The sequence below is a fragment of the Microchirus variegatus genome, assembly GCF_963457635.1.
Source record: "Microchirus variegatus genome assembly, chromosome: 1".
Classification (NCBI taxonomy): Eukaryota; Metazoa; Chordata; class Actinopteri; order Pleuronectiformes; family Soleidae; genus Microchirus; species Microchirus variegatus.
The window spans coordinates 21172826-21186885 of NC_139802.1; the positions used below are offsets into that span (position 1 = coordinate 21172826).

The window sequence follows — 14060 nt, forward strand, 5'->3', positions numbered from 1 at the left end:
GGCGAGCTCAAACATGCTAGGACCAAGTTTGTTCAAATGCTTAGACTAGCCATTTTTAGTTTTTCCAAAATGGCCGACGTCTGAGTGGGCGGAGCTAATGGAAGTACATTAGACATTTGTTTGGAATCATGAGAGCAACAAGTGTACCAAGTTTGGTTCAAATCGGAAACAACTATATGCTACGTAGACACACAAGAAAAAAAACAAAAATGTAGCATTTAATGCAATTTTGACCACTTTCTCTCACGCCAAAAAATCCTCAAAAAATCCTCAAGAAAATTTGGAGTAAGCCCAACACTCATCAAATTTCATCCTGATCTGACCTGATGACCATGACCAGACTTCTGGGGGCGCTATAGAGCCACTATCACATTTTTCACCGAACCTCTGTGCCAAATTTTTAGTTAGTTTTAGTTTTTATGAACATTAACCCAACTCAAAAATTAGCTTAACGTTGGAGAAAAATAATCATCTCAATAGGAACAATAGTAAAAACGCGTACACTGTCAACTAACCGATGAAAACAGCTGACAATACATTTAATAATTGATTTAACACTGTAGATCAATATTTCATCAGGTTTTAGAGCAAACAGATAAAATATAACCTCTTCTGCCGCAGAGGTTACGGTGAACCAGGACTTATCGCTGATCCCCCCATGAAGGATCAATAATTCAGTTGATAAAATATTTAGGAGGAAAGTGAAGGTGTTGGACCAGCAGTTCAGAAATACAACGAGTTTTCAATGTCAAATGAAAAAAGAAAAAAGGCGAGTAGTAGCTAGGTTGCGTAAAACGTGACGTTTGATGACAAAACGACAATGCTAGCTTCAACGCGTGCAAACATCAGCCTCATTCCGTCATTCGCTTTCTCTAATTTGAGCGGTTTATTCCTCGTCTACCGCGTAATTTAACACCTGCTCACATAATTAGTGCTAGCATACATCACCAGACTGTGTTGCTTAGCTTTTGTGTGACAAGCCAATCTACGGTGGCCCTGAGGCACAAAACACAAACGCAAACACAAAAGCAGAAAACACATAAACATTAACTCAAAATGGAAGTCTTGTGTTTTTTGATATGCATTTTCATTTTGAGTTAATGTTTTTGTGTTTTCTGCTTTTGTGTTTGTGTTTTTTGGCCCCGGTTCGAATGCCCGATTTGCATTTGCGTTTTTTGATTTGGCCACCGTACCAATCCAATCCAATCCATGCAGCTGAAACAAAGTGCTGTACATCAGAGATTAAATAAATAAAACAAATAAACCATACAAACGTGCGATCGAACAAACCTACTAACAAACAAAACAATAAAATACTGTTGATATTAGAAAAAAACAGTCATAAAATTAAACTATTTAAAAAAATAAATCTCAAAATAGGTTTTAAGATGCGTTTTAAAACACCGTGAAATAAAATAATTTCCTGTAACTCCCGAGCATAACTGTCACTGTGTGCACAACGACAACCAAAACAGCAATATTCATGTGATTGGGTCAATAATAATAATAATTCCATTATTACCTCCACCTCCACCACGCACGACAGTAATAATGTTTTTTGTTTGTCTGACGTTCAAAAAAAGGACGTTTTTATTAAAAATCTTTATGCCCAAGGAAGAAATAAGTCCATTTTCTTTTTTTGGTGGTGATTTGGATCCAGATCATAGCAGGGCTTTCATAAGCTAAAATTTAAACACTTCACAGCTTTTTTATATCCAAATACTCAATGTCAGATTTAGAAAAGATGATTTTAGGCTGTAAACAACCACATGTGTTTTCCTAATCGCAGGATTACATTGAATCCAATGAAAACTCACCTTCCACTTTATTAGGTACACCTGCGATCTCATCAGCCAATCACACGTCAGGAACCTCGGGGGAGTTCAGGCTGATAGACAACGCTTTTGAAGGTCCAAGCGAGCATCACAACTAGTGTATTTCAGAAACGGGAAGAATATGTACGATTTTTATCCATATAATTAGCAAATGAGTTGCAATTATGACTATTTACGAACCTTAAGACACAAAACATTTAAGTTTACACACTCATATGAAGCCTCTGTGCAAAGATAATGTCAAAAAAGATGGAAATGAATAAAGGAAAACAGCTCTGTGGGTACATGGATCCCTGTTTGGAAATGTGTGTGTGTGTGTGTGTTTGTTTATGAGCAGTGTGAATGTAATTATAAATGAAATTTTGTCAGTTATTACCTCAGGCAACATGGACCTGAGGTTATTTCATGACCTATATCTCTGTACATTATCTGCTGAGTCTCGGATGATGATAACGAGAACAGAGCTTTCTGCTGCGCGTATGGAAAGTGTCCTAGTTTACCGTTAAAGGATGAGTTCAGTTTGTTTATTATTATTTTTTCTATTTCTGATTCAAACTGAAGTTAATCCACTCATCGGCCGACTTCTAGTTGGTTCACCTAAACGGTTCAACTATTCAAGGCCAGGGTTTGGAGAACAAGGAGCCGAAGTGAAATATGGACCCAGTAATAGTTACTTTTTAAAATAAAGGCTGAAAACAAAAACGGCGTAAGTGAAAACCTTCAATTGAGTTTGGAGCGAAACAGGCGTAAGTCAAGTGCATTTACGATGTTAGTGCGCTAAACAATTCAATTCAGAGGCAAAGACGAGTGTATACTGGCAGTATAATACTGCAGAACAAATACTATTAAAGGTGAAGTAAGTAGTTTATAGTGACATCTAGAGGAGAGGCTGAAATTTACAACAAAGACCTGCTGCTCTGCTCACCCCCTCCCTTCCCTGAGCGCTACGGTATCCTCAGCTGGTCAAATGTGGTCCTCGTCGTCTTTCTCCGTGTCAGCAGATGAGGTTCGTGAGGTGAGGGAGAGGGCGAGCTACCGCGGCCGTAGCAGACGAAGCGGAGAGAGAGGAGGCGGGACTTCTGCTACAAGTAAAGAGACGCTTGATTTGTTCTCTCGCGTTTGTCCTTACAGGCTCCGGTAGAAACATGGCGTCTCGCTGCTAACAGTGGCTATGCAACCACGGCCCATGACCTTGTTATTTTACATGACTTTTTGAAACACTACGAAAATGAAACAAAAACTATTATACAGCGACTAGACAATGCAGGAGCACATAATATGAATAAAAAAGTGGATTTTGGGTTATATAAACCCATAAATACTACATAGTGTCCCTTTAAGTACAACTGGAGAATTTCATATACCCAACAGGGAAGAGGGGGAACTACATTATTCTGATGGTGAGGAAATATCTGTATAATGAATACAGTATTATTAAATGATAAATGTGAAAACAAAATATTGATCAAATGCCTGTTCTGACTGTTCACCAGCTAGCTAGCCCTTGGAAGCTCTGTTTCCAGTGCAGTTATCAGCGCCTGTTCAAAGTCACAGATGACTTTCTGAGGTCTCCAACGGTGGTGCGTGATGCCTCATTGCGCTTTTAACACAGTGGAACAGCTGGCAATAGTGTCCAATTGTGCGTTGGCTCATAAGGACATGGACAAGTGGAACAACAAAGCCATGCACGTCTCCCAGCACTGTAAACACCTGATTATAGGGGCGTGGGCAGGACTTAAATGTTGCGTCCATGTCAACTGTCCCACAGTGTCGCAAATTCTTTAAGTTGTCCTCTGTGGCAAAGACTGCGATATCCCAGTCGTCGTCTTTGTGCCAGAGGAATTGGTCCCTGGCCCATGTTCCTGCCCATGGACCTTCAATCCTGACCTCCTCAATGGTAGCTGGGATGGGAGGCATCACAGCTGCACGTGCCCTGGCCATAACAGACCTCACTGAGAGGAAGCCTTGTGATGGCACTATGTCCCCTCTACCCTGGAGTTGACGTTGCCGCCGCTGCAGGCGAACTCGTTGGGCATTATAGACCCTTCGGATTGGGACTGTGGGCTCCCTCTGTACCTCTGCTGTAACCACTTGCCGGAAATCTGCATGGTGCAGCATTTCACGGTCAGGGGGATGCACATGCTCTCCAACATCCTGCACAATGATGCGAGGATCCTTGTCCTCCACGTCAAAGATGTTCATCCTCAGTACTGCCCTGCAGTTTAATCTCCAACATCTCCATCTAATATTCTCTCATTTGGTGCGGTGCCTGTGGGACCTTAAGTTTTCAAGAACTAACACTTTACTCCACTAATTAACCTTTGATATGTCATTTAATGATGGAGCTGTCCATCAAACCGACGCAGGATTGGAAGATTGCAGACGCACGCTCACTTCGGCACTTTACATGAACAGCACAGTTATTTGTCACATATTTGTCTAGTCACTAGTTTGCTCCTAAATACTGGCTATATAAAACACATTTTGTTTTCTTTCGATATTATATATTCTTGATATGTTTCCCCACACCTCTTCCACATTATTTTTACCAGTCTGGAAATTAATTTCTGCGCTGTGCGTTGGTGTGTGAAGTAGCCAGACTAGACAAACTGGTTAGGAGCGCAGCAAGCCAAATAATGTCGGCGCAAATCTGTGAATTCTCTGGTCGTCCACAAACGAACATGGGGGTTACAGATAAAAATGAGAAAACATGAACAATACTTTTATTAATATATTATTATTATTATTATTATTATTATTATTATTAATAAACATTTGGATTCAACATTTATATAGTCAGATATTTCAGAGACGAGGAAAACTGTCACTGTCAGCTGCACATCTGTCAGCAGCTGCTCCAAACAGGCAGAGATAGAGAGAGAGAGAGCGAGAGAGAGTTTCCCGGTTTGTTCACGACCGGCAACAGCGGGGAACATAGGACCCTTTTTTTTAAAAAAAGGTCCTATGGACCCTTAAAGCGGGGAACATAGGAACATAGATACGGTCCCACTGTAAGATAGCTAGGTTATTTAGCTTAATCTGGCAATTGGAAAAAAAAAAAATTCGAAGAATTCTTTAAAATATGGATTCTGTGAAGCCTAATCTCTATAAAAGTACAGATTGCGCAAATATGTTGTTTTTAATCAAGTTCAAGTTAGGTATTTTTACTCCGGGATAAGACAAAGAAAAAGACAGGGAGGAAATGCTTCATCCCATTGACAGTGGAACTCAGAAGCTGCGTGGAATCATCAGTGGAATCATAACTCAGTGTTTGCGAGGTTATTTCCCCCCCCGAGTTCCAACTCCAAATGAAAGAAGCACCTGTGTCGTGCCCTAGTAACACAATCCAGGATCGGATAGGTAGCAGGAGATAAGAAGACAGGGAAGGAGACATAGGGCGGGAAAGAAGGAGGCAGAAGAGGAGAGGACTGAGACAAAGAGATGGACAGAGTAGGAGGGAATAGTCTGTCTGACTGTGTATGTGTGTGTGTGTGTGTGTGTGTGTGTGTCTGTGTGTCTGTCTGTGTGTGTGTGTGTGTGTGTGTCTGTCTGTGTCTGTCTGTGTGTCTGTCTGTGTGTGTGTGTGTGTCTGTGTGTCTGTCTGTGTCTGTCTGTGTGTCTGTCTGTCTGTGTGTGTGTGTGTGTGTGTGTGTGTGGCTCCTGGTGAACCGCTGACCTACTTTCACCTCCTACATTTTTAATGACAAAAACTTGCGTGCACATACACGCACGCACGCACGCACGCACGCACGCACACACATATGCCATTAGACACATGCCATTAGAGTGCACATGAATGCAAACATCATGACCGTGTGCACACAGTCCAGTGAAATGTCAGGTACGAAAAACGCGCATGACCGCACACAACCTCAAAAATCGAAATCAATGCATCTTTTAATACTAGAAATCATCCAATGATCATTTCCCACCACCTGATAACAAATAATAAATCAAACTTTGCTTCATTTCAATAACCAGTTATTGATTATAAGCCCAGAGCATCATTTACAACTTCCACTAAAACATAAGCCAACTTCTGGTTAGTTGTCGTTCTCTGCGTGTTTCTCATTTTCTCCAACTGTGTGTGTGTGTCTGTGTATTTACTAAATCCTGCCGAAGCCGTCGCTCCGCAGGTGCTCGACCTTTTGTCGAAGGAGCCTGTTGCTATAGTGATGGCTGCATAGTTACCGGTGTTAGCCTCTGGCACAGAGTGTTTTGTCAGGCAGGCAGACACGTGTCCGAGTCCACGGGCTCAGCAAAGCCCAGATCCCTGCAGCGTCACAAAGGTAATTACAGTTTTTTTTAGAAAACCTGTGGAAAAAAAGAAAAATGGGTTAGGGTTACTCTTTAAACAGTCACATTAAATCACGCAAGTTTCTGTGAGATCCCAAATCCCTGGAATCTAACTCTGTGAAATTGTTTGATTAAAAGCTAAGTGTGTGTTCTTGACTGGATCGTCGAGTCCAGAGTTCCCCAACCACCAGGGCCATGGACCGGTACCGGGCCGACAGAAAGACTGACTAAAATAATATTTTATTGATGATCAAAGTGAGAAAGAGCATTTATTTCTTTGGAGAGTCTTCAGACTTATGGGTACATTCACACCGGCCCTTCTAAATCAAATCCTCGTCCGTTTGCTCAGAAAGTCTAGTGTGAATGAATGTGCAACCGAAATCTGATGCACATCCAAGAAGTGACCTCTGGTCCTGCAAAAAGTCTTGGTTCGCTACAACACGACTACAACGCAATGCAAACCCGGACCGGCTGAATGTTGCAACCCCCAATCGTACTGAGTCTAGCCAACGATTAGGTGTGAAAACGACCTATGTTTAATCCGGATTTGAGCCAGATTACAGATGTGGCGGCAATTCAAATTGAACATGCTAAGCCCACAAGTTCACAAGTTCAAATGCGTATGTTGCAGCAATGTTCAGTGAGTCAAAATGTAAACAGTACGTAAAACGCAGGTGGACAAAGTGTTAGAGAATCATTGTTACACACACACCGATTTCTTTGAATTTAAAACACACACTGCAGTTATAAACATTCATTTCGCTTTACTTTGGAATAATGTTCAAATCCAAAGTTACAGTGAGTGTATGTGTACACACACACATCGTTCTTCTCCTCTGTTTCTCAGGTGCCAGTGTTGTGCCGTAATGAGCAGTGTGAAAAATACCGCTGTTGCAGAAACGTGGTAGAGACACGCTCATTATGTCACAACAGCGGCTCTGAGATGAAGCACCTGCACGTTTTTACGACAGTGACCAAATATAAATAACACCTGGAACCACTGGGGACGGAAAAAAACTTCTCTTAAAAGTTTAGTTTTGAGGTATTTTTACTTCACTTGAGAGTTTTCATTGGATTCTGTTTTATACTTATATGATAGCAGCACGAGTACAGATCAACAGAGGAAAATAAATGCATTTTTAAATGCACTTCATTTAATAGCGTATACTAATACAGTATCATTAAAATAATGTTGTATATAGTGAAAATATAACAGTACAATGATTTTATTGTCATTATTTATTTATTTATTGGACTATTTACTTGAGTATATTTTGAAAAACAGTAAAATTCATCATAGCGTGAATGGGTTTCTTTTATAGTTTTATTGGCTTGGATTTCATTTTTGTGCCGTAATAATTTATCACTATTATAATGTTGCTATGGTAATGTGTGGTTTCCTGAGCTCTCGCACATCTTCCTACATGTGAATCAGCCTGACGGGGAAAAATCAATTTTTCACTCAGTCTTCATGTCACTGTTCACTAAGGTTCACGTCATTTGAAAGAGAGAATATGCAAGAATGAATAATAATAATAATAATAATAATAATAATAATAATAATAATAATAATAAAACAAGCTCAGTTACGAAACGCCAAGATATACAACAAATCCAAGATGGCCAACTTCCTGTTGAGTTGAGGTCATGGTGTCAAGAGGATTTTTGGTTCGCCTTGGGACGGACAATGTTCGCAACTAAATTTCGGCCCGCTCCATAGAAACCTGACCTGTGGAGGCACTAGTGAGCCATTTTGAATTGGTTTTTCGCAAGTCCATTATTTTATAAAATCTTTTCGCCAGTTCCGCTGTGAGTGAGCAATTTCAATAGGGTCCTTGCACCCTTGTGCACGATGTCCCTAAAAACACTACTACATATACTGTACATGACTGAATATTAAGAAATACAGCAGTGATGCAGCAGATTGCAAAATCTGAAAGGTCATGGTTTGATCTTACGTGTCAAGTAAAAAAATGCCCTCTGGTAAAACACTCGACTCGTCTTCAATCCCTGTCAGATATTTTTTTGCAGCATCAGCAAAAATGCAAATCAGTCCGTTTTTATAAGCCGTCACAAACAGTCTGTTTTTTTTCTGGAAACAGGAACGTCTTTGCTCACAGGCGTGAAGGTGAGACGAAGGACTCCCCTTAGTTATGAACCAAAATGTGTTTAAAAGTGCAAATTCAAAACATTTAACCCAGCACAAAGACAGTGTATTAAACGCCGTCTATTATTAAACACTGTTTTCGGTCGTTTACATCATTAAATCTCTAGAAGGTAGCTATTAGGTCATACACTGGTTAATGGTAGCGGTGGTATTTTATACATTAAAAGCATTGCGGAACATGTACAACATAGTATAGTATTAAGGTATTGTATGTACGACTTCCTTTTGGGCAACAAAAGGAAATGTTCCAAAGACAAAACAATTAAATTAAAGCTTGAAGCTAGCTAGATGAGCTAAAACTTTCACTTGTTTTTAAGGAGAAGGAGCAGCCATTTTGAATTGCTGTGACTTAGAATGAGTTAAAAACTGGGAAACTGTGAACTCTGAGTGTGAGTGTAATTAACTACAAATAGACACTTCTTAGCTAAAATTGTATTTGTGTCCATTTCACAGAAAATAATATATATATTTTTAAAAATGGATGTATAGACTATGAATTACGACAGAATTAGCAGTTAGCAACCACTGGCTTGTTGCAAAAAGAGCACAGGTTTAGGTGCGCTAACTAGCATGATACACACAATGTGGTATTTTATACATTAAAGCATTGCATGGTATTGTATGTACGACTTATCATATTGGACGAAAAAAGCAAATGTTCCAAAGACAGAACAATTAAACGAAAGGTTTTCACTTATTTTTAAGGAGAAGACAGAGCAGCCATTTTGAATTGTTGCGGCTTGTTTTGAATTGTTAAACTGTGAACTCTTGAGTGTGAGTGTAATTAACTACAAATAGACACTTAAAAAAAGAAAAAAAAAGAAAAAAAAGATGTATAGACTATGAATTACAACAGAATTAGCAATTAGCAACCAGTGGCTGGTTGCAAAAAGAACACGGTTTGAAGTCTAAAGAGAAAATTCTCACTGGTTTAATAACATGAGGGATTAATGGTCTCAGTGGTTAGATTCAGGTTTAATTTAGTAAATGATGGCTTCATTTAGGCCTCATGGTTGGTGTGGTTAGCACTCTTGCCTTTGCGCAGCGAGTGTGGGCTCTCTCCGGGTTCTCCGGTTTCCTCCTACAGTCCAAAAACTTGCAGATTTGGAGATTAGGCAAATTAGACACTCTAAATTGACCGTGAGTGGATGATTGTGTGTACCCCACATTTTGCCCTATGTTAAATGGGATTGGCACCAGCAACCCTCATGTGGAGGATAAAGCGGTAGAAGGTGGCTGGGTGTTCTCATTTAGAGAAAAATTAAGTGAAGATTTCAGTAAACACCCGTGCGTTCCGATAGCTAGTGCTGTCCAAAGGCAGCCTAAGTGAATTTTATACCAAATTACCAATCTCCATTTTAATTATCTTTAAAATGGAGATTAGAGCCTTACATCAGTGCCTATACGTCCACTTCCAACTTTGTGCACCTCTGTCAGTATCAAAGCACAGACAGCAATGATCCAGAGAAGAATTCAGCCTTCAAACAAGGACAAGTTTGACTAATAAGACATACAAATAAGAGGCCTTTCCCCATCCCCCCAATCCCCCCACGTCCTCTGTTCCCAGCCCACAGAGAGAGAGTAATCGCCCCTCATCCCTCTCAATAACATCCTCATGGTCAATCTGCTGGACAGAGAAATCCCCCCTCTCGTCAGATTACAGCGCTGGCTGGCTGGGATTAGGTTTTAAAACGGCGACAGATCTCGAGTGATTCTCATCATTTTACTCTGTGTACACACACACACACACACACACACACACACACACACACACAAAGACCACGAACTAACATCTTCTCCATAATTTTTTCCCCTTTCCCCCTCCCCCGTTATTAATCTCAGGATAGAAATACCATAATCTGACCTAAAACAGCATTGGCAGCCTCAATCCAGGACCTCAGCAGTGTCATGATGTACACCAAGAATTATTAATGATAATTTTAACCTAAATGATTCCGTATAACAAAGACAAATTGTGATGCAAGTCACTTTCTTTTATTCGTAACTGAAATTCAAAAATATTTATCAATTATGTGTTTTAGATGACGACAGCCATTGTTTTCCAATCTTGAGGGTTATTAGTTGGTGATTTATGCTTAAGATAGTTTTGTGTACTTAAAATATGTATTAATTAAATGTTTTAATTCTAAAAATGACACAAAGGTTAAATAAATAATTTGTCAATGCATTTCATCCTGATTTGTATGTTTATATTAACAATAAAACTGCATACATTTTTGATGTATTCTAAAAGATGTCGATGTTTCATGGGTATTTCTCTATAGTAACACTATATAAATATGTCATCTAGTCCAGGATTTGTTGTTATGGTCCTGTTTTATGCACATAATGTGATTAGAGCTGAAACGATTAAATTACTCGTCAACTATTTTGATCATCGATGAATTGGTTTGAAGCTTTTTTGATGATCAAAACGAGATTTCTGATTGTTTTAGCTTCTTAAATGTGAGTATTTTCTTTGCCCCACATAACAGAGAAATCATAAAAACTGAATCATTTTGGTTTGTGGACAAAACGAGACATTGGAGAACATCGTCATTTCCAGGTTTGACAAACAATCAACGTTGATCAACGTTTTCTCGAACAAACGACTCAAATAATCTACAGATTAATCGATTATAAATCATTAGTTGGAGCTCTAAATGCGATTGCTGTGTCATAAAAACAATTTTCTTCCATTTTGACCATGCAAGTTAGTGATTTGCACTTTCATGAATATAGATCCAAATACCGAGGCATCAGGTTCATACAAAACACAGTTTATTCGACAGTGTCTAGGTCCAAGTACCAACAGACCCCATACAAAATAAAAAAAAAAAAGGGAAAAACAAATGCTACAAACTTCCAAAGAACAGATAACTTCCATCTACACAAAACTTCTCCTTAAAAATACATTACCATGGACAAAAAAACAAAAGGGTATTGATTAAAGATAATATATGTAAGGGGATTCCCGTCATATTTAAGTGATATTACATAAAGTAAGCCGGTGAAGATGCTGAACGAGAGAGGAGGGGAGCGCGAGGGTCAACCACCGCATGCCGTTGTCGGTGTGTGTGTGTGTGTGTTTTCCGCCATCTTCTGACAGACGGTGGGAAGAAAGAGGGCAACAGTCAGTGATGCAGCAGTCACGTGGGCGGGGCCAAGAAAAAAGACCTAAAAAAGAACTAAAGAGAGAAGAACGAGAGGTAGCGAAAGGGTGCGCAGAGAGGTAGCACAGAGCGAGAGGAAGATTTCTAGAAGAGGTAGCTAGCGGGTGAACGATGAAGAAGAGGTAGCAGAGATGCTAACAGTGCCAGCGAGGGGGGGAGTGGTTTCAAACTTTGAAAAGAAATTGACCTCATTTGAGCTTTTATTATAAATAAACCTGTGCGTCAACCAGAGTTGTACGACACGCATAAAACACACAACTTCAATTAATTATCAGGAGGATAAAAAAAAGCTACATATAATCGTTAATGTTTAAAGCTGATTATTTTAACTAATGACTTTAAGTATCTATGCAAGGCCGAAAACAAACTGCTGACTTGATAAGTCCTTAAATAGTCCTAAAAAGTTCTTAACTGGCTTTCTAAGCTTTCAACTCCATCACCCAGTCTTCCTCAGCAGTTGCTTTCAGAAAATGTACACGGAAAAACTGTGTGATAAAAGTCAAAGTTATATGAGAGTTTGCGTCTTTTTTGTGTCAATCTCGTGAACTGAGTGACAGAATATATATGTACATCAGTGAGTATTCAATCAACAAGAATAAAACAGCATGTATGTGTTGGATTGGCCACGTTTGTAACTGCTTTTTGGATAAAAACACGTTACTTTGGACGCCTACAACCATAGTTTTTTTTGTCATTGTTGTTAAATGGCAGCAAGCGGGATTCTATTTTGGTCAACTAAATGTCAGAAGAGTGGAAATATGACCATGAATGACAAGATGATCGTGTTTGAATATCTAATTTGGTCAAACAACAAATCTTATGCAAAAGTACGAGAGGCTTATTGGCATTCGTAAGAATCATTGAACAGATTAATGGTTAATGCTAATTTCTGCATAATAATAATGCAGAAATACAGAAATGGTAGAAACGTTTAGTGGTTGTTCCCCGAGTTTTTACTACAACTTTATTGGGACACAACAGTGAAATCATGAGAGCTTCTCAGTGGCAGTCGCTCAGTATTTTTCAGACCGTACACAGGTTCAACGAGGATATTGCTAACGTTTGACTGTGGATAGTGGCTAAAAAAGCAAATATGTGAGTGTTGGGGTTTAGGGTTAGCGAGGTAGGCAGCACTAGGTGTTAGGAGATGTTGAGCAGAGGGAGGGAGGAGGCGTCGGGGGGGTTTATCTGCTACAGTATCAACACGTTGAGGAAGAGCATCACTCACAGTTGGTTGTGATGTTTCAGTCGAGCCTTGTTTCCCTCTCTGTGGAGGCTGAGCGAGGGTCAGCAGGAGATTAGATTACGTGTGTGTGTCCAGTGCTTTGTGGCAGGGTCTGCACGCAGCCTCCAATGTGAGCCTCAGTTTAGCTTATGTGTGTGTGTGAGAATGATGGCACGTTTAAAACCGTCCGTTCTTCCTTTGAAGAGTGAACCAATCCTACAGCGCCAGACTTTTGCGTTGATCCTTAAAAAGGTCCAGTGTGTAAGAAATAGTGCCACCTATTGACATATGGAGGACTCGTACTGTCCACAGCGGAGACACCTCGGTAACTGCATCTGTGACAGGAAGTAGCTGCAATTCTCACATCCATAGAAGAGTACGGACTGAGAAGCCACACCTACACTGCCCCTTGCCCACCTCAGAAGGCTACGATGGCCAGAATAGATATCGTTCGCTTCTGCTTCAGTATGCAAACTCAACACTCTGGCTGCTTCGCCCATTCAGGCGAAACCTAGCGGTATCTCCATAAAGCTAGGCCTGAGACACACTGGACCTTTAAATGACGACAACATACAGCATACTAACGCCAGTACAGGCCGATTAAATAACACTACATTGGATTATTTAAAAGCACTGTTGCACTGCGTGGCTGCTTTTAAAGTGTGTCGACAGCGAGAACGATTAAAAACAGAGGAAATGAATGCAGCGATTGCGTGCGTCTACTGCTCGACTCAAAAGATCGCAACCAAGTTGAAGACGACAAAGAGGCCAAACTGTGGTCAGAGAAGGCAGACGTGAAAACACCCGCAATCACACAGACACACACTCTTCTAACCTTGAACACACACACACACAGAAAGAACTACAGTGTATCGTTTAAAGAGGAGCGAGAGGTAGATGCTCGACAGGACAAGAGTGTGTGTGTGTTGAATTCATACTATTGTCTGGATCAGCTGTGAGTGGAAACTCTGCATGTCTGACAGGCCGTCTAGTCTTACTAACACCCCCTAGTGATCAGCTTGGAGAGGCACCAGACAAGAGGAGAGAGGCATATATATATATATATATGTGTGTGTTTTAAGAGACGGGGTGGGGTTACAGTGTCATTTTAAACAGCATTGAAAGAGAAGAAAGTAGAGACAAGACTCTGTTGTTTTTTTATCTGTTCTACCTCCTGGTTTGTGTTTCTGTACAGAGTCATTTTTCTCCAGCCTCCATTTGGCCCAACAGAGCAGGAAACAGTGTTTATTACTACATGAGCCTCGCCTCTGTGCCCTGAGAGGAAGTCTGGATGTGTGTGTGGAAAAATTGGGTTACTCTTGCGTGTGAGTGAGTGGGTGAGTGTGTCCTGTGATATTTATGAA

At 40.2% G+C, this 14060-nt stretch overlaps 1 protein-coding gene across 1 annotated transcript in view; it reads right to left on the bottom strand.

Moving 5' to 3' along the window:
* The window catches only part of cspg5a (chondroitin sulfate proteoglycan 5a), a gene marked incomplete at both ends in the record, with an annotated part of 46121 nt that extends 42084 nt beyond the window's left edge, over positions 1-4037 (bottom strand). The window contains 2 exons of the mRNA XM_083893233.1: positions 990-996; positions 3546-4037. Of these exons, the coding sequence (XP_083749359.1) occupies positions 990-996; positions 3546-4037 (499 nt within the window). The remainder of the gene's footprint in view (positions 1-989; positions 997-3545) is intronic.
* Between the last annotated feature and the right edge of the window lie 10023 nt (positions 4038-14060).